Genomic DNA, 18,836 nt, shown 5'->3' with positions numbered 1-18,836 from the left:
ACTGGGATTTTCTCGTAATTAGGTTGAACTACTTGTGCCTTTTTTCTTAATTCTCCTATCTTAAAATCGATTAAGGCTTTTTCTATTTCTAAGTCTCTTTCTGTGGTGGAAGAAGATCCTGTAAACGAATGTCTTGCGGGAATCTTAAAGGATTGACTAGGAGTTGGTAACTGTTCTAACTGGACAGTGGATTTGACTGGTGGTTGCTGTCTACCAAAATTAATTTTAACTGTACCGTTTAAATATTGTTCAATGTAGTCTAAATTGTTTAGACTTCGTTGAATCGGGGTTGGTTGACTCTCAGTTGTTAAGAACCAATCCTGGGGTAACTTAACATCTGACCAATTAATCATTTGAGGAACTGTGACATTAGCACTAGATGTGTGACTTTGGATTAACAGAGTTTGGTTTTTTGGACTGTTACTAAGGGCTTGGAAGTTCATATTCGTGCCTGTGACTTTGTAATAAATTCTGTAAATTAAAGCTAAAGGTTGACTACCGGGTAAAATATTGTAACCATGGGTTTTAACATTTAAAGTTAAAATTTTTAGAATATGGGGATCACTTAGGCTAATTGTGAAATATGGGTAACAATCAAAATGGACAGGACCATGACATAGGCTTGACTCAATGATTCCTCAGACTTCATCCTGGAAATCGTGAAATCTGGCATCTCGTAGGCTTAAAAGAATTGAAGTGTCAAGACCTAACTTGGTTAGAGGTTTAACTGCAACTCGAACTAGACCAATATGCAAGAAATTATTACCATCTTTTCTATGTTTCTTAATTGACTCAAGATTAAGTAACTGGCATGTTTCGTGTTCTTTACTTAAGGCATAGACTTGTTCAATTGTCTTAACATGGGTGGTTGACTTAAATGACAAAGGTGACCATTGTTTCTTGTAAATTTATTTACTAGAGATTCTGGGTATATTCCAATCTTTACAAGTTAACTCACTGGTTGACTCAAATTCTACTTGTTCTTCATTAACTATGTTTGGGACTTGACTCAAGCTGGCTCTAGAACTTGAAGAATTAACTGAGTTGGTTCTTAGAAAGCGACTCATACTTACAAGTTTTTGATTCAAGACTCAAGAGGTAGAAGATCTACAGAAACTCCTAAGGCTGACTCAAAGGTACCTGTATCTCAAGGCATTCTCTCTCTCACCGCTCAGGCCGCAACCGCTCATGCCTCTCCTGGGACTTACTGTTTGGACTCTAGGACTTACTGTTTGGGTTGAGAGAAAAGGACTCAAGGGGAACAGATAACTAAGAACAGACGTCGGAAAGACTGAAGAACTTGCTAACTCAGGAGACTTAAACCAGCCACTTGGGCAGGATGAGTAGCAGACCTAAGAACTAGCTCGTTCAACTCTTACGGCTCTGATACCAGAAAGGGATTAGAAGCCAGAAAGGATGGCAGAACACTAGAAGCCAGAAGAACGGCGGAATGTAACTTGGAGGAAGATGAAGGCCCTAATGAATCGGTTTAAATGGAAATAAAAACTTAGAATTGAATAGACACAAATTATCAGAATATAAAAGTAATATGGAGTATAAGAGTAATTTAAAAACATTAAAATAACTTTGAAATTAGAATGTGAAGGACTATGATTTACTTAAAATAATAATGCTTAACTCAAAATAGTGAAGCTGTAAAACTTACAGAAATCCTTTGAAGGGCCTTTATTTAATGTCACTCAAAACACTCAAACCTTACAAGTGTTTTCTCAGGTTTAGTAGTCTGACAGAACTTTGAAAACTGAAAGAAATTACAAGCTTGAAAACAAATGACTCGAGAAGGCTAACTTATAGACTTTGGGATACATTGGATTCCAAAAATGGAATGATAACTCAAAGGAAAATAACTTTTACTTTGTCGGAGCATCTGCTTTAACTCTAGGTAAAACTGCTTTAACTTTTGCTTTAACTTTCACTTTGGGGGAAACTGCATGATAATTGGCTTTTCTTAACTCATTTTCAGGGGCTTGGAAATGGGCATCTAACTTTGACCAATGAATTTTAAAAGGTTTACTCAAGGTTCTTAACTGGTTATCTATCTCAAAAGATGAGGCTATATACATATATGTATATTATTAAACCCATGTATATATTATATATGTATAATTATCACGACCCGATTCGAGAATAAGGAATATTCCCGAATCAAGGTGTGAGTCATACGTCATAAGAATAAAATCCTACCACCATGATATGATGAGAAATAAAGCCACAAATAATACAAACTTACTTAATAACATAGAATTTGAGTCGCAGTAGCTCGTAGTTAAATACACACTAAGATCTCTATTAAACGATTGACTACTGTTGAGGCCCAAAAAAGTCACGAGAAGCCCAAAGACATTTAAGGCCCGATATAACATATAATTTTGGTCATGCGTTAATCCAAGCTATATTTTGGGAATTAATTCATTAATAGTGTCCATGCCATGCAAAGCCACTAATACATTTTTCATATGTCAATCACCTATCAAGCTTACATGAACCCAAGTCATGTGGTTACGGGGCTTGCATGAGGGATTGTGGTGTGGAAGGTTACGGAGGTCCACAAGGCCCACGGAAGCTCTTGGATAATGGAGACTTTGGGCTAGCTACTTGGGAGCACCAAAGTCCAAGCCCATTACTTAGAGTTCTCCAATGTGGGTAAGCAAATGAGATATTTTTCAAGCATTTCCTTTTATCCATAGGAAATAGTCATTTTCCAAATGCCTAGCTTTACCTGTTGGAAATAAGCCTTTTCCAGCACTCCCTATTACCCATTGGAAACAAGCCAATTCTGACACTTCCCTTTACCCGTTGGAAATAGTCATTTTCCAATGCTTAGCTTTACTCATTGGAAATAAGAATGTCCCAATGCTCCCTTTTACCCATAGGAAATAAACTAGTTCCAACACTTCCTTTTACCTATTGGAAACCAAAGAGAGCCTTCCCCCTCTATAAATTGGGAGGCATTTGCCCAGCCAAAATCAGCCTCTCTTGGTTGTTGCAAGCTTCTCAACAACCATGAGAACTCCTCTTCTTTTCTCTTTTTGGCTGTTGCAAGCATTCCAGCAGCCATCCCAGCCATCAACCTCCATCTTTTGACTGCTGCAAGCATCCCAGCAGCTGTCAACCAACATCTCTTGGTTGCTCAAGCCCCCAGCAACCATCGAACCACTTTCCTTTCTCCCTTTAGCTGCTGCAAGCATTCCAGCAGTCATCCCAGCTATTCCTCAACCATCACAACCAATATTTTCCTTCCTCCTCATACCCTTCCAAGCTATAAATACCATAGCCTTCAAGCCTCAAGCTTTTCCTCCCATCCTCCTCTTGAAACTCTTAAATCCCCATAGCCATAGCCATAGCCATAGCCACAAATAACAAATCATCAACACCCCAAACTCAAGCATATCCAACACCAAGCCAAGCACATGCATTCTCATTTGCTAAACTTGTGAATCTTTAGCTCCCACACTCCAAGCTCTCACGCCAAGCTAATATAATCTCAGATCTACATCAGCAAGTCATCTTCAACTTTTCGTCAAGCTGCCGAAAACGTCAACATCAAACACGCAGCCGCTGGAAGAAGAACATTGTACCCCATGGGACATGCTTTTCCCTCGGGATGCTTTGGGCCTAGTCCTCGCTAACTCAGAAAAAGGGGCAACGAAGGCTTAATCCACCACTCTATGGCGGTTCGAGAATTAACAAGCCCGGACGAGCCTTCCAACGGAAAAAGACCTCAACAACTACTTACAAATATAAATTACACAAATCAATAACAGAAGCCTAGTAGCTTGGTTGAAACCCGCTTCCTCAAACTTCACCTTGAATCTATTAGGATATGAGCATTCTAATGCCCAGTAGAGTACCGTCAAACCCCTTAAGGTTAGCTATCACAATTAATCAAAATGTCATGCATCAAACAACACAAGATACATAAATTATGAAACCAAATCAGATAAATAAATTTGCATATGCGATGATGCTTTGAACTCACTCCCTTCTAATCCCACTAATTCATACTTTAAGGCACCAAGCCTGCATGTCCCATACCATCCATTTTACCACTGTGGCTCCGAATACCCTAAAATATAAACTAGCGATCATCTTTCCCTTACTCCATTTTTCTTTTGTTTACAAATTTCTCAACCTTCACTTTTCATTAGAGGCCCTCCTCCCATCACCTCAATATATTCAAGCCCTGCTCCCGTCATCTGAATATATTCCACATTTTTTTTCCAAATATATCTAAGGCCTTCTCCCACCCCTTAGATATACCTCAACACAAACACAAATCCAAACACAATCGTATTTATGATGCATACGTAATGCAGCTCAAACTTCATTTATCACTGCGAAATAATAATACAGATAATAACAATAATATTTAAAGTTTAATCACATGAACAATAATATTTACCCAACATCAAATAATATCCATGGAGAAACATCAATAATAATATTCACATAACATCAAATAGTATTTCATCGAACCTCAAATAATATTCACCGCGCAAAGCAACAATAATATTCATATTTATATTACTATATATATATATATATATATATGTACCAAGATTAAAAGTGACATAGCCCAATCATTGGGAAATTAGGAAACCCTACTTCGTGTCCAGCTAGCTTAACCTTGCGCGCGTTCATCGTTGAAAGTACGCATTGTAGAACACCTAATTAAGATAATTTACTGATTAAAATTCATTGAAAATAAGGAAACACGTTTGAGTGTCCTACTAGGGCACGTAGACCTAAAGCCCCATGCTCGACAAGTTGTTTGACCTGATCGTTACTGCCTTAACCTCACATCCAAGCAAGCATAGAACCAAGTGTCAAGGAAAACCAATCTATTCCCCTCCTATAATAGTTCTACTCTTTGGGATGTTTAAAATCAGGTGGTTCGGTTCTAGAATCATTAAGAAAATTTAAAACATCAATTTAAAACAAAAACTTCAGTTTTGCTAAACATTTGGGTTGGAACACGTTAACTTTGTAAATTCACTAAATATTGGGTTTAAATCAAAATAATGTAAAATTTTCCAAATCACAATACTAGACATAGAAACATTCAAAATGTCAAAATTTGGTGGAAATTAGGCTTAAGGATGCATGTCAAAATAGAAACCAAAACAGACTAGGCTGCATAATGTTCTATTTTTCAGGTTTGTACACTTTATTTTGAAAAATCACCCAAATTTCAATTAATAACTAAACTGGATAAAACTTTCCATATTTGAAGAAGATATGTGAAAGTAAAATATATTAAAATTTCATGAAAATCCAAGTTCAGGAGGTTTTCAAACACATATTCAAAACAGGGCATGCATCAAAATCAAAACAGTTCCAGGCTTCCAGAAGCAAAGTAGTTTTCTATTGGTTTTTTTCTTTTGTAATGGGGCAGGTCAGGGAACCCATTCCCCAACGAAGGTAGGGATGGGGAATCCCCGATATGAATATTGCGGGTATGAAGGCGGGGATGGGGGAAAAAAGCTTAACGGGGATGGGGATGGGAATATACCCACCCCTGATTCAAACCATTGTCATCCCTAGTTCAAGCATCATAGTCTCTACTTTGAAATTTCACAACAAAAAAAAATTAATTTAAATTCAAAAGGCACAAAACCAACTTTGAAATAACCCTTGAGATATCCATTTTGATGTAACAATATCCCATAATGAAATTGGAACAAAAGCTCTTCGAAATAATCTAGAACTTCACAGAAACACACTTTGAAAGAGATATATATATATATGTCATTGTGGCATTCTAACCAACACTTAATTTACAACTAGTACTCAAAGAGACAATATGAAGATGAGCTTCATATCTTCAAAGAATCATTTAGTTGAGATGATAGTAGCTGATTTGATCAATGGAATGACAAGTAACAAGCCATTTGAGAGAAAGTACACATCTATAACAAGAAATTCAATATAATCAATGAACAAGTTTTGTTCATACCAACTTTCAAAGAGTCATAATCGTTGTGTTTTGCTGACCTTTGGATATGTTATAAAGAGGAGAATTTGGAGTAACTATCATGAAGAAACCATAGTGTTTTGAGCTTTTCAAATGAGTGTTTTGGACTGAAACCGAGGGAAGGAACTAGGGTCGAAGACTATAAACAAGTTCCACTCTAAACGTTCTCAAGGTGGCTATAGAAGTCCGATCAACCTAACATTTTGATATGTTATATTAGACAGAATTTCAAACAACTTTGATGAAGGACTAAAGTCATTTGAGTACAGAAAATCATAGAAACATATTGAAACTGAGCATACTATGGTGAAATCAGGAAATGGTAAATATACTGTGACCATACCAACCTTTTAGAGTCTATTGCTAGTTGGATTGAGCTGAAATTGGAGTATGTTATATGAATCACATAAATGAACAACTTTTATGAAGGAAGTTTTCTCATTTGAGCTTCCAAAATTTGAGTTCTCTGCTGCTCCAAGGAAGTGATGAATTTTGGATTTTGAGTAGGAACAAAAGAAGAATGAGGATGAAAATAAGGTGAATGAGGAAGAGAGTGATGATACAAGGAATGAGGAGGAAGAGAATAAATTCATGATTGAAGAATCTTAGGCTAGGTGAGTCATCAATTTAGAAGAGGGTGATGATACAATGAATGGGGAGGAAGAGAATAAATTCATGATTGAAGAATCTTAAGCTACGTGAGTCATCAATTTAGAATAGCTGACTCATCCTTTGTGAATTGAAGAATAAGAAGGGGGAAAGAATGGGGGGAGAGTTTGCTGCTGCCCTCCACGTTTTAGATTCCATTTTTTTTTCTTTTTCTTTTGCTTTTCTTTTTTGCCTACAAGGGTTTTTTTTTGTTTTTGTTTTTTTTGTAATTTTCACACATAGGGGTATTTCTGTCATTTTGGCCCAAATTTTAGAAAAGATATCCTACATGTTCGTTGAGTCGACTATTATTGCCCTAATTATAATGGTCTCACTTCAATTTCTTAAATGTCCTTTGAAATATTCACAAAATGTTACGTAATGGCATTTTTTATCAAACTTGAAATTACACACTTAATTCAAAAGTCTCAATCCAAAATCACTTGATAAAATACCCACAATCATTCTTCACTATAATATTATTTTCACTGAAATACGAAAATCCACATTTAATTTTTTGAGGTATTACAATAATATATGTATATATATATATATGTATATTATATAATACATTTATTCAAATTATTATTATTTTAATATAATAATTATGAATTGCATAGTACCCCAAATTCTACATCTCCCTTCCTCCATGCCCAGTGTTGGTAATCTCCTCCAAAGCCTCGATGTGCTAAAAATCTCCATTTGCCTACTGCTAGTTATATGCAATTGATACTATCTATTTTGACACAGTTCATACCTAGATCGAAATAAGCGATGCATATGGAGTTTGAGAAAATACCCAAGGGACATGAGATCGCAAGAATCAGAAAACACATAAACTTTCTCTCCACTCAGAATCATAACGAATTTGGGGGACTTCCATGGGAGGGCAGGGTAATCATGCTCTTAGTTTCTTGAAATTTCGTCGGGGATGATCATGATGAATCTCAATCAATTTCTTTTCCCCCCTTATCAGTAATCTCAATTTTATTTCAATATGCAATAAGTTAGCAACTAATTGACTAAGAGAAGCAGCAACCATGGCTCCTTTCTTTTTATTTGGGTTAATTGGAAATTCTCCATGTATATTAAAATCTAGAAATTTAGACATATTCCCTATGCTTGATCCTTTTTTGTTTTTCTGAGCAAGCGGAAATAGAAGTTTTAATTTAGCAGCATAAGGAAAAAAACGAAAGAAAAAAAAAGCACAGAGATCAACCTTCCTCCTCCTTACGTCAATCTTCCTTACTGAGTATTTGATTTTGCTATATAGGTTGGGTTCGTTGTTTCTTGTTATGGATGAAAATGGTGTGTGGACTTTGATGTTATTTCAAAGGCAAAAAGAAGATTGAAGAGAGGAAAAAAGGGAAAGTCATGAAAAAGAAGAAGATGTCTTGAGAGAGAATGTTGATGCTTTTAGGAAGATGTGAAAACATAAATGAGGAGAGAGAAAATTGAATAGCAAAGTTAATTAACTTAAATTGTAATTATTTTAAGATGAAAGAATTAGTTTGTTTAATCTCATCTATTTATTGTAGTCTAATCTAATGGTTCAAAATTTGTGTCAAAACTTGTATAAAAAAAAATATATATATATATATATATTGTCTTTCTAAAAATAAAAAAGGTTTTTTTTATCGCAAATAGTCCCTGAGGTTTGCCAAATTATCACCTTTGGTCCTTTATTTTTTTTCTGACATTATTGGACCCTTATGTTACACCTCACACATCAATTTGGTCCCGTCGTCACGTTCTGTCAAAATTTTCCGTTAGATTACTGACATAGATTAAATAATATTTTAAATATTTTGGGTTTTATCACAAATGGTCCCTGAGGTTTGCAAAATTATCACCTTTGGTCCTTTATATTTTTTTTTTCTGACATTATTGGTCCTTATGTTACACCTCACTCATCAATTTGATCCCACCATGAGATTTCATTAAATTATTTGTTTTATTAGCCCCTGAACTTTGACCCGATTTGCATTTAAGTCCCTCAATTTCCAAAATCGTTCTCGTGGTCCTTCAAATTTAGTATCGTTACTGTCATCAATTTTGTTAACTTTTTTTTGTTAAATGTAGGGGTAAAATGGTATTTTTGTATTATTTTTAATTTCCAATTTTTGAATATTCCTTTCACCAAGTTTCTGATTTGGAATGTTAGGGGTGTTGGTGGTGACCAATTTTCTGGTACAATTAACAATCTGAAGAATTTGCATCATTTTGATTTCCTTGCAATTTTAGAGCCCATAATCAGTGGGGTCAAAGTGGCAAAAGTAATTAAGAAACTTAATTTTGAAAGTAAAGAAGTTGTGGAGGCTAGTGGGTTCTCGGGAGGCATCTGGCTCCTCTGGAATCAGTCTAAGATCAAGGTGCAGCCCATAGTTCTCATGAAGCAAGCTATTACTATATTGATATCTGACGTGGGTTCTCAGGATTGGTTGTTGACAGTTTTGTGTGGTAACCCATGTCCCAAGAAAAGAGATTGTTTGTGAAGGCATTTAACGGATGTTAGTGCTGCTCATAATCTGCCATGGACCATTATTGGCCATTTTAATGAGACTGTTTGCTCTGATGAAAGGAAAGGTGGGAGTGATAGATGGAAGCCAGGTGGACTTGCTAATTGAATCCAGGTTCATAAACTTGTGGACCTTGGATTTATTGGCAGCCCTTACACTTGGACTGGTAAAAGGGACAATGGTAAAACTATTTGGAAAAGGATTGATAGAGGAATTTGTAATACTTCTTGGAGAATTTCTTTTCTTGAGGCTTTTATCAAGCATCTTCCCAAAATAAACTCTGACCATAACCCACTGCTTCTGAGTCTTGATAGTCTGCATATTCCCGATAGTCATCTCAAACCGTTTCTTTTTGAAGCTATGTGGCTTAAACATGACAAGTTTGATGATTTCTTAAAGAATTCCTAGCTAATTGATAATAGGGGTATTATTAAAAAATTTCAAGATCTCGCCCTTGTGCTAAAAACTTGGAATAAAGAGATTTTTGGTGCTTTATTCTAGAAGAAAAAAAGAGTTTTGGCTAGATTGGATGGGATTCAGAGAACGTTGTGCAAGAGGTATAGTCCTTATCTTTGGAATCTCGAAAAGAAGGTCACTAATGAATACAATAATATTCTTGCTCAGGAGGAACTTTTTTGGAAACAGGAATCTAGAAATCTGTGGTTACAAGAAGGAGATAAAAATACAAAAAATTTCCATTTATCTACTATAGTCAAAATCAGAAGAAATAAGTTAGAAGGGTTGGAGAATGAGGTTGGTCAGTGGATTGATTCCAAGGAGGACATGAAGGAAATTGTTATTCGATATTTTGAAAACATACTCTCAACCAAATCTTGAAGGGCCAATTTGAATATTCAATGTGGTTTCCCACATATTCAACAAAGAGTTCTTGAAAATCTTAATAGCCATGTTTTTGTGTTGGAGATTCAAAACTTATTTGCCATTGGGAGCCTTAAAGCCCCTGGCCCTGATGGCATGCTTGCAAACTTTTTTCAACATGCTTGGGATATTTGTGGAAGGGATCTTGTGTGCTTGTTGCAATATTGTTTTAATTGTGGGAACATTCCTGAAGGACTCAATAATACATTGATTTCTCTAATTCCTAAAGTGGACAAGCCTAGCTCTATGAAGCAGTTAAGGCCCGTAAGCCTATGTAATACGATCTACAGAGTCATTTCAAAGATTATTGTTTCCAGATTACGACCTCTCATGAACAAGTTGGTGTCTCCCACTCAAGTGAGCTTTGTATTGGGGAGACAAATTGTGGAAAATATTATTATTTCCACTACTATAAATATTCAAAAAGACAACGCTTAATACACAACGGCTGGCTCCAAAACCGTTGTAGTTGTTTTTTCCACAACGGTTATTACGTAACCGTTGTTAAAAGGGGTTTATAAGCGTTGTGGTTTGGGGTATGTGATTTTTTGATTTTATTTTACGACTTTCCATAACAGTTTTGGTTGCAACCGTTGTCATTGAAGCTTTAAAAAAAAAAAACACGGAGTGAATAGTGACTCAATATTTGTTCTCAAGGCCCGATAGTTCTCATTCTCTCTTCTCTTTCTAGTTTGCATCTTCATATTTCATATTCCATATTGGAAGCTATGTGCAATTGAAGCTGTGTGTGGGCATGCTTGTTCGTGAGGATCATCGATTCGAGAGAGTTCAAGCAAGGACTGAGTAAGGCAAGACAAAAGTATTGGATAGATTCTTGTTTAGAGTTTATCTACTTGAGTCTTGTAATAGTCCATTCTTAGTGGATTTCTAGAGGTTTTTCCCGGTTGGGTTTTTTCCTCGTACCATTGGGTACAAAAATCCTTGTGTTAATTTACTTATGCTGCAAGATTTTATTAGTTAGATTTGGGATTGAAATCCTTGTCTAATCATATTCCGGTTATCTATTTACTCTACCTGAGGCACGATTTCAATTGGTACCAGAGTAGGTCTCTAATATTTTAGAGAGATCCTAGGGGTTACTCAGGATGGAACGACATTATGGGTCTTCTTCGCATCCTCCGCAGTTCAACGGTGAAAACTATGGAGAATGGAAAGCTAGGATGCAGGCCTATATCTGGGCACAAGGAGATGATGTTTGGGATTTGGTTTTGGAAGGATATGTTGCACCTACCAAGACTGAGAGAACTATTGAGAAACGGAAGATTGAGACAAAAGATGGTGTAGAAGAGAAAGATGCTGTGGTTAGTGAATTTCAAATTCCCAAGCCTAAGATAGAATGGACTGCTGAAGAAAAGGCTATGAGTGTTTATAATCAGAAGGGCATAAATGCCATATTTGCTGCTGTATCTTCCGAACAGTTTGCACACATCATAAATTGCAAGATGTCAAAGGAAGCATGGGATAACCTTATGATTGTTCATGATGGGAATAACAAGGTCAAAAAATCGAAGCTGCAAAGACTTATATCGTAGTTTAAAAAAATCGAAATGGGAGAGGAAGAACCTTATGTTGAATTCTATGAAAAAATTTATTGGGATAGTAAATAGTTGTGCAAGCTTGGGAAAAGTTATACCAGAAGTGGAAGTAGTAGAAAAAATTCTGAGATCATTGCATGTCAGACTTCATCCCAAGAAGACTGCCATAGAAGAGGCAAGAGATATAGATACTTTATCTCTTGATGATCTTAGTGGAGCCTTGCAAACCTATGAGTCAGAGTTATGTCCTGTAAAGAAGGCCAATAAGAATTTAGCATTGAATGTTACAAAAGAAGAAGATGATGATTGTAATGAGATTGATCCGAAGCAACTTGCCTTAATCACTCGTCATTTTCAAAAGCTACTGAAGAAGCAAAATTCTAAAGAAAGTGGTTTAGGTACAAGATCTTCTATAAACAAGACTTCAAAAGATAGGTCTCAAAGATTCATTCCCAAGTCTGAAGGAAGGAAGTGTTATGCATGTAGGGGCGGTCCTATGCCTAGGGCAAGGTAGGCTGCTGCCTACCCCGAAATTTTAAAAAATAAAAAATACCCATATATAATAGGCCAACTCATGTGAAACATACAAACCTATGCCCACCCAAAGAGCAACCCACATGTATTCATAACCTAAAATTTCTCTCTTCTTTAATTATCTCCTCTTTAATTATCTTCTCTTTAATTACCTACCTCAAATTTTAAGATGTTGTATATGACAACATTGAATCTAACATATTTTAACTAGGTTAGAAGTTATGTGTTCTAATATGTTCTAGCGGTTACTTAAGAATGAATTTTAATTTGCTGACTTTGTTGAAATTAATGAGGTCTTTGATTTTTGGAATTTTTTTGAGATGTTTGATTTGATATTGGTATTGTTGAGATGTTTGATTTGTTCTTGATATGTTAATGTTTGATTAAAGGCATTGATGTTATTATGAGAATTTATTTGATTTTTTTTTTGGGATGTTGGATTAAATAGTTTATCTTTTGTTATGTCAGATCACAATCCGAACCCCAAGAAAACAAAGAATTTGTTGGAATTTTTTTTTTTTAAAGAAAAAGATTAGTTTTTTCTTTGTTGCTAAACTTTTATTTATATATAGAAATGCATTTGATGGTAAGGCTCATTATGTCCTCCTACTAGGTGTATATTTTTATGTTTATTAATGAGATTCACTCATAACGTCGAGTTTTTAATTTAAGTTTCGCCCAGCCGGATTTCGAATCCTGGATCCGCCACTGTATGCATGTTCAGGGTATGGACATGAAGCCAAAGAGTGTGCAAACACTATCTCTAAACAAAAAGAGGAGAAGAAAGCCCTAAAAGCCTCTTATAACACTACTACAAATATTCAAAAAGACAACGCTGAATACACAACGGTTGGCTCCAAAACCGTTGTAGTTGTTTCTTCCACAACGGTTATTACGTAACCGTTGTTAAAGGGGGTTTTTAAGCGTTGTGGTTTAGGGTATGTGGTTTTCTGATTTTTTTTCACAACTAATTACAACGGTTTTTGTTTCAACCGTTGTAATTGAAGCTTTAAAAAAAAAAAAACGGAGTGAACATTTTTTCTTAAGCTCGATAGTTCTCATTGTCTCTTATCTCTCTTCTATCTTCTTCTACCTCTCTCCGCGGTCTTGCTTCCCACCTCGTCGCCTTGCTTTCGCCACAGCCATAGACAGAGAGACTCTGTCTCTCTTGTCTCCCTCTCTCCACGCTTTCTCTCTCTCTCTCTCTCTCTCTCTCTCTCTCTCTCTCTCTCTCCTCCCTCTCCCGTCTCTTTCTCTCTCCTCCCTCCTTCTAGTTCAGAGGGATTTGGGTTGTAATTTTAGGGTTACTGATTTGGGTTTTAATCTAACCATTTGGGTGTTGGCTTTCGGGTGCTCTACCTCAATCAACAAAGGTAAAGAAAAAAAAAAATTAGGGTTTCAATTTATTTCGACACTGTTGTGATTTGGGTGTTAACCATCTCTGTTTGTTTCCTCTGCATGTGCTTAGCTTTTCCATCTCTCTTGCCCTCTACGGCTGTTGCACTCACTTTGAAGCTTTGATAGGTAAGAACTCTGGAGTGCTTTTCTCTATTTATGTTTCTCTTGTTTTCCCATTGTTTCCTTGTTTCTCAATCACGATGGCTGCCTCCTCTCATCTTAATTGTCCGTTTTGCCCCTTCCTTTACTTGATTCAGATATGACCAATGCTTCATATCTTATTTAACCAAGTCAATTTCGATCCCTGGCAGCATGAATTTGCATTCTTCTCTTGATTTGAGACCATACCTTATTTTTAATTAATTAATTATTTGTGTTTCTCAAATGTGGTTATTTTGCTTTTATTTTGGTATGCGAATTTGTTGCTTTCGTGCTTTGAATTTTTATAATGTGTTGTATAGCTTGCTATATATGGAATTTGGAGTTGTCAATAATGGAAGTTTTAGCTATTCCTTGACATTTCAAACATGGAAAGTTTTTTAGTACAAAATTGTAAGGAGGAGCCTCATCACAAAACCAATTTAGATGAAATGTGATCTTCTGCTATTTGGCTTTCAAGAACTGTCTTCCTTCAAAGCTTTGTAGATAATCTCTGTCACTGCTATTCTGCTATTCTGCTGGGATTACTATCGTGGCTCTGTTCTGTATGGCAGAGGTTCCATGGACTTCTCTAAATTGTGCAAGGTCTAGACCTGAGCTAGCTTCAAAGTATCTACTTTTTCTCTTAAACTTGAGCTAGCTTTTGTCATACACACCACATGGTGCAGTTACAAAGTAAAATGAAGAAGTTAATTTGAATGGAAACTAAATCTTTGATTAAGACTACTTTTTTATTATGAGACTTGGCTAAGTCTTATTTTTGATATCTTGTTACAGTGGAGTAAAACAAATGATTGTACATATACACAAAATCAAATTGATGAAGTACGGAGTGAGTGGGCAGATTATGTGATGACCAATTATGTGTAGCTCAGACCTCAAAGTGGACAAGGTTTTTTTGCTCAGAATAGTGGACAGGGTTATCAACCATTGTTTTGGTTTCTTTTGAGCATGATTACGTGGCAATCACTTTGATTGTCATTTTGTGAATGGTAGAATTTTCACATAAAATGTACAAAGTTTTAGATTCTGTGGTTGGTAGCTTTGGGATGTATGTATTAAATTCAAAGCTTTAGATTGCCTGTACACCTCAAATTGTTGTAATTGAACCAGTTTTGGAATTGTATGGTTCAAATACTTTTGATATTGAAATATGAATACATCATTGTTTTGCCTATATTCGTTAATTTTGGAATGCAACAATACTAATTTTTTTTAAAATCATATTCTGTACTGAAGGAATATCATTATTACAACGGTCACCTTCTTAACTACAACGGTTACCCACTCGAACTGTTGTAGAAATCCTCTTATTACAATGGTTTGAACCAACAACCATTGTATAATAAGAACATTTACAACGATTATTCTAAAAACCGTTGTGCAAAGTCATCAATGACCATTGTGGAAAGAACCATATTACAACGGTTATTGAGAAAAACCGTTGTTGAAGGTGACTTACTACAACGGTTATTATAAAAACCGTTGTTGAAAGGGCCATATTACAACGGTCGCTCTTTTACACCTGTTATGAGAATTGACAACGGTTTTCCTTAAAAACCGTTGTTGAAAGTGACATATTACAACGATTTTTGACCGTTGTCATAAATAGGTAGAAAAGACGACACTCCTAACCTCAACGGTTTTAGAAGACTTTTAACAACGGCTAAAAACCGTTGTCTATTAACTTTATTGTAGTAGTGTAATTCTTGGAGTGACAGTGAGTCAGATATGTCTAAGGTTGAGGAGGAAGAGATTGCTTTTGTTGCCCTTGAAAACAATGATGAATCTGATGATTCAGATGAGGAGGACGTAGATATTGAAGAAACCAGAGAAAGGTACAAGGAATTGTATCTTAACTTTGACAAAGTGAAGAAACAAAATGATGGACTCAAGATCAAAGTGCACAAATAGGAGGATGAGTGGCAGAGGACTGAAACATCTCTTCGATCCTAAGTCAACAACTTACTTGCTGAGAGAGACTTGTTGAAGGAAAAGCTCAAGGAAGCTGAGGAGAAACTGCACAGATTGATCATAGGAGCTGAAAAACTTGACAGAATGATTGAAATGGGTAAACCAAATGGTGACAAAACAGGTATAGGCTTCAAACTCTCCTCTTCAACTAATTCTGTGACTAAATTTGTTAAACCTATTATTAACTCTAACAGTGTTGCTTCTGATATTGCCTCTAAAAATATGAATGCAACTGTTTTACATGATAATGTTATGACTAGTTTTGTGCCAAAAAGGTTTAATCAAGTGTGTCATGGTTGTGGAGAAACAGGTCATATTAGGCCAAGATGTCAAAATAGAGTTAAAAAGTTTGACAAGTTTACTGCAGAAAATCTTCAAAATCAAATTTCAGAGTTAGCAAAAGAAGTTTGCAGATTGTCAGCTTTAATGCAATCTGGAACAATGAAGCAGAAATGGATATGGAAGAAAAAGGAACAAGCTGGATCAAGAAAAGAAAATGTTCAAGAGAACTTACTATGTTCCTTAGCTATCACTTCTAACATAGATGAGACTAATGTTGTTTGTATGGTTGCATTTACAGCTCTGAGTGCATGTCTCAAAGACAAATGGTACTTTGATAGTGGTTGTTCTAGACACATGACAGGTGACAAAAATTGGTTTGAATCTTTCGTCGATATGAAGGTAAGTGGGTCTGTAACCTTTGGTGACGATAAGAAAGCTTGCATTTTAGGTAAAGGTACTATCAAGATTGTTGGCTTACCTCCCTTAAATGATGTTATACTTGTTGATGGACTAACTACTAATCTTTTGAGTATTAGTCAGTTATGTGATGAGTTTGGAGAAGTTAAGTTCAACACCAAAAATTGCATAGTTAGTGATTTAAGTGGCAAGCAAGTTATATGTGCACCAAGATCAAAAGAGAATTGTTATTGCACTAGCACTGACAATTCAAATTTGTGTTTCAAGGCAGCAGATGATCAAGTGGAGTTTTGGCACAAAAGATTAGGACATGTGAATTATCGAGATTTGCTCAAGTTGTCAAAGAAGTCTTACGTTCGTGGACTACCATCACTAAGTGGAAAGCCTGAAGGAGTGTGTGGAGGATGTCAAATTGGGAAGCAAACTAGGACAGCTCACAGTGCAACTAAGTTCATTGGAACCACCAGAATTCTTGAGCTTATGCATATGGATCTGGTTGGTCCAATGTCAACTCACAACATTGGTGGTAAGAAATACATTCTTGTTTTAGTTTATGAATTTTCAAGGTATGCTTGGGTAGACTTTCTTGCTGCTAAATCCGATGCATTTGATTCATTTTCTAAAATTTGTTTTAAGATTCAAAATGAGAAAAATGATAAAGTAGTTCGTCTTAGAACAGATCATGGGACTGAATTTGAAAATGCATCTTTTCATGATTTTTGCAATACTAATGGAATTGCTCATGAGTTTATGAGTTTTCTGCTCCAATAACACCACAACAAAATGGTGTTGTTGAACGTAAGAATAGAGTACTGATTGAGATGGGAAGAGTCATGCTAAATGCTGCAAATCTAGCCAAGCGTTTCTGGGATGAAGCTATTGGTACAACATGTTATAACTTAAATAGAGTGTATCTTAGACCAAGTACAAACACCACACCATATGAGCTCTGGAAAGGTAAGAAACCCAATGTAAGTCATCTTCGAATCTTTGATAGTATTTGCTACATCTATAAGGATAGAGATTTGGTGGGAAAGTTTGATGCCCGTAGTGATACCGATACTTTTCTTGGTTACTCCTTAAATTCTATGGCTTATAGAGTTTACAATCATCGAACCAAAATTGTCATGGAATTGATATATGTTGTTATTGATGATTGTAAGACATATGAATTCGAACCTTTTGATGAGTGTGTTGATATTCCAGTGCCACAAAGTTTATCTAATGTGAAGGAAGCTTCTACAACTGATCATAGTGACATTGACATTCAAGACCACATTGCCACAATCGTTGAGACCAGTAATACAAGTTCACAAGTTCAACGTCCAGGAGTCAAACAAGTTCAACGAGATCATCAGGTTATAGATATCATTGGTGATCCCAATGCTCAAAGAATGACTCGAAGTCAAAAGGCTCAACTTACAGAAGAGATAAGCTATTTATGCTATGTATCTCATCTCGAACCAAAAAATGTCAAAGAGGCTGTTGTGGACAATGAATGGATCTTAGCTATGCAAGAGGAGCTCAATCAATTCACTAGAAATGATGTTTGGTATCTTGTTCAGAGACCAACTAACACCAATGTCATTGGTACAAAATGGATCTTCAGAAACAAGACAGATGAGAAGGGAAATGTTGTGAGAAATTCTGCTCTAGGATATACTCAAGTTGAAGGCATTGATTTCGATGAAACATTTGCTCCAGTTGTTTGCTTGGAATCGGTTAGATTGTTGCTGGCTGTTGCTTGTCATCTAAAGTTCAAGTTGTATCAAATGGATGTCAAAAGTGCATTTCTAAATGGCTTGCTCAAGGAAGAGGTGTATGTTGAACAACCTGCAGGATTTAAAGAACCTTTTCATCCTGATCATGTGTATCGGCTCAGAAAGGCTTTGTATGGCTTAAAACAAGCTCCTCGAGCTTGGTATGAGAGATTATCCTCTCATTTGTTGCTAAAGGGTTACACCATGGGCACAATTGACAAAACCTTGTTTGTCAAAAGGGTTGATCATGATCTAATGGTTGCACAAATATATGTGGATGATATTGTTTTTGGTTCAACTTCAAATGCCTTTGTTTCTGAATTTACTGACGTCATGCAAAATGAATTTGAAATGAGTATGAGTGGTGAACAAACTTACTTCCTTGGATTACAAGTACAACAATTAAAAGATGGGATGTTTCTATCTCAAACTAAGTATGCGAAGGACTTGGTTTCAAAGTTTGGATTGGAAAGTGCAAAGCCAGTCACAAATCCCATGAGCAACCACTACCAAGCTTCATAAAGATCTAACTGGAAAAGATGTTGACCAGACACTTTACAAGAGCATGATAGGGAGTTTACTCTACTTAACTGCTAGTAGACTTGATATATCATTTTTTGTTGGTGTTTGTGCATGATTTCAGTCTTGTCCAAAAGAATCTCATTTACTCGATGTTAAAAGAATCATTAGATATGTAAGTGGTACTCTCAAATAG

General features: G+C 35.9%; 1 protein-coding gene across 1 annotated transcript; it reads left to right on the top strand.

Annotated features, from left to right (window-relative positions):
- Positions 1 to 11,147: 11,147 nt before the first annotated feature.
- LOC110770264 (uncharacterized) lies at positions 11,148 to 17,132 on the top strand. Its single transcript, XM_021974362.1, has 4 exons — positions 11,148 to 11,590; positions 11,742 to 12,107; positions 15,410 to 15,526; positions 15,857 to 17,132. The coding sequence occupies exons 1-4, from the start codon at positions 11,148 to 11,150 to the stop codon at positions 17,130 to 17,132; spliced, it is 2,202 nt and encodes a 733-aa protein (XP_021830054.1).
- The last annotated feature ends 1,704 nt before the right edge of the window (positions 17,133 to 18,836 follow it).

This window comes from Prunus avium, chromosome 7 (genome assembly GCF_965620075.1).
Source record: "Prunus avium chromosome 7, drPruAviu1.hap1.1, whole genome shotgun sequence".
In the NCBI taxonomy this organism is placed as follows: domain Eukaryota; kingdom Viridiplantae; phylum Streptophyta; class Magnoliopsida; order Rosales; family Rosaceae; genus Prunus; species Prunus avium.
The sequence above is the reverse complement of the archived record's forward strand: the minus strand, read 5'-3'. Positions and strand labels throughout refer to the sequence as shown.

Coding starts and splice junctions, on each gene's coding strand:
- LOC110770264 (XM_021974362.1), top strand. CDS start 11,148: ATGGAACGACATTATGGGTCTTCTTCGCATCCTCCGCAGTTCAACGGT. Junction 11,591..11,741: donor AAGCTGCAAAGACTTATATC/GTAGTTTAAAAA, acceptor ATTGCATGTCAG/ACTTCATCCCAAGAAGACTG. Junction 12,108..15,409: donor GGTCCTATGCCTAGGGCAAG/GTAGGCTGCTGC, acceptor TTGGAGTGACAG/TGAGTCAGATATGTCTAAGG.